Source organism: Dendrobium catenatum, unplaced genomic scaffold (assembly GCF_001605985.2).
Source record: "Dendrobium catenatum unplaced genomic scaffold, ASM160598v2 fragScaff_scaffold_156, whole genome shotgun sequence".
Lineage (NCBI taxonomy): Eukaryota > Viridiplantae > Streptophyta > Magnoliopsida > Asparagales > Orchidaceae > Dendrobium > Dendrobium catenatum.
The window spans coordinates 10,108,461-10,110,059 of NW_021318618.1; the positions used below are offsets into that span (position 1 = coordinate 10,108,461).

The window sequence follows — 1,599 nt, forward strand, 5'->3', positions numbered from 1 at the left end:
ATTCAATATAATGCGCTTGAATGCATCAAACAGTTCGATGCATTCTATTGAATGCGCCAACAATTTGACTTATTCTAATTACGTCAAAAAATTTGGTGCATTCAATGATGTGCATCATTCTGTTTGGCTTGTTTTTTTTTAATTATTTTGTTAATATTCTATTCTTATTCCTAATTTAAATTAAATATCATGCTCCTTAAAAAAATCACATAAATCATGATACATACAACCCATAAATATCTAGCTTATTTTATTTCAATTAGTAATATCCCAAATTTACTTTTTAATTAAAAAAAGCTAATATATAAACACTCCACACTACACACTACACACTACACACTACACACTACACGCCTGGAAAGTATTTCGTATGTACATAAAAAAAAAGCAAATCTTGAACCAAAATAAAAACTAGTAAGGGTAGAACGAAACAATTTTTTTTCTCCGTCTCCTCTCCTCTTTATCAAAGGAGTGAAACATCACTCGAATTATCTGCAAAGCTAAATATTCACAGAACCCAAACTCTAACATCCACAACCGCGGTGAAAAAAATAGACAAACAACCAGCAATTTCATCTCTTCTCAATCAATAGAGACCAAAATTCTTCGATGCTAATTTCTTACTTCACCAGGTCCCAAACCCATCCAAAATCCGGCGAGACCCTCCCATCATCCTTAACCGCCTCTTTCTTCGTTTCCACCCTTTTCCCCAGCTGCATATTCTGTATCGAGGAAACCATGTTATCCATGTCCGATTTGGGGCTGGGTTGCTGACTGGTCGTCAGGCGGAGCTGCTCCGGCGTGTGCGCGAAGAAGCAAACACGTCGACGGCAAGCGGTCCCGTCCTTGCATGACTGAGTTCGATACTTGGTTGGGTGAAGCCAACACTCAAACACCCCGTGTGCATACTCGCAGGCGTCTCCCTTCTTGCAATTTCCTTTGCGGAAATCAGGGCACGAAGTCCCCGAGTATTGAAATTTCATTGGATCCCTTCGCCGGGCTTTCTCGCCTGGATGAGCGAAGGGGCACTCAGTCCAATCATGAGATCTTCCCCTTGCGCACCGCTTCACCTTGAACTCGTACATCCGAAAGAAGTCGGAGGAGTAAGATCCTAAAGGAGGATCAGCGAGATCTGACTCGTTGGAATTCGAATCGTTAGAGGGAAGGAACCGATGTTTCATGAACAGAGTCAGCTCCCTCAAAGTGTACGGTGATAGCTCGCCGTCGCCGCCGGAGAAAGCGATGCCGCTTACCGGCATGGGATAGGGCCTTACCAGCACATCAGATTCTTCCACGGTCGTCCATGGTGGAACATGTACAGTCGGATGACACCCTGTTCTGTGTCCAACTTTCATGTTTTTCAGTTGCAAGGGTGGAACAAGTGGCGTGAGGGCGGTTTATAAACACCGGATTTCAGTGAGATATATTGTACCTGCGGAAGAGCGTTCTCCGCAGAATACTCCACTACGGACACGATGGAGAGATGTTTTTATTTATTTATTATTATTTAATTATATTATTGAAAACTTTAAGAGTAAAAACTTTCATATATTAGACAAAATATATAGAAACAAAAATATTAACATGAAAAGGAAAAAT

At 41.2% G+C, this 1,599-nt stretch overlaps 1 protein-coding gene across 1 annotated transcript; it reads right to left on the minus strand.

The window, feature by feature from the left end:
* Nucleotides 1-217: 217 nt before the first annotated feature.
* On the minus strand, nucleotides 218-1,390 carry LOC110098470 (zinc finger CCCH domain-containing protein 2). The gene has a single exon (XM_020825310.2). The coding sequence runs from the start codon at nucleotides 1,353-1,355 to the stop codon at nucleotides 621-623; it is 735 nt and encodes a 244-aa protein (XP_020680969.1). The 5' UTR covers nucleotides 1,356-1,390; the 3' UTR covers nucleotides 218-620.
* Between the last annotated feature and the right edge of the window lie 209 nt (nucleotides 1,391-1,599).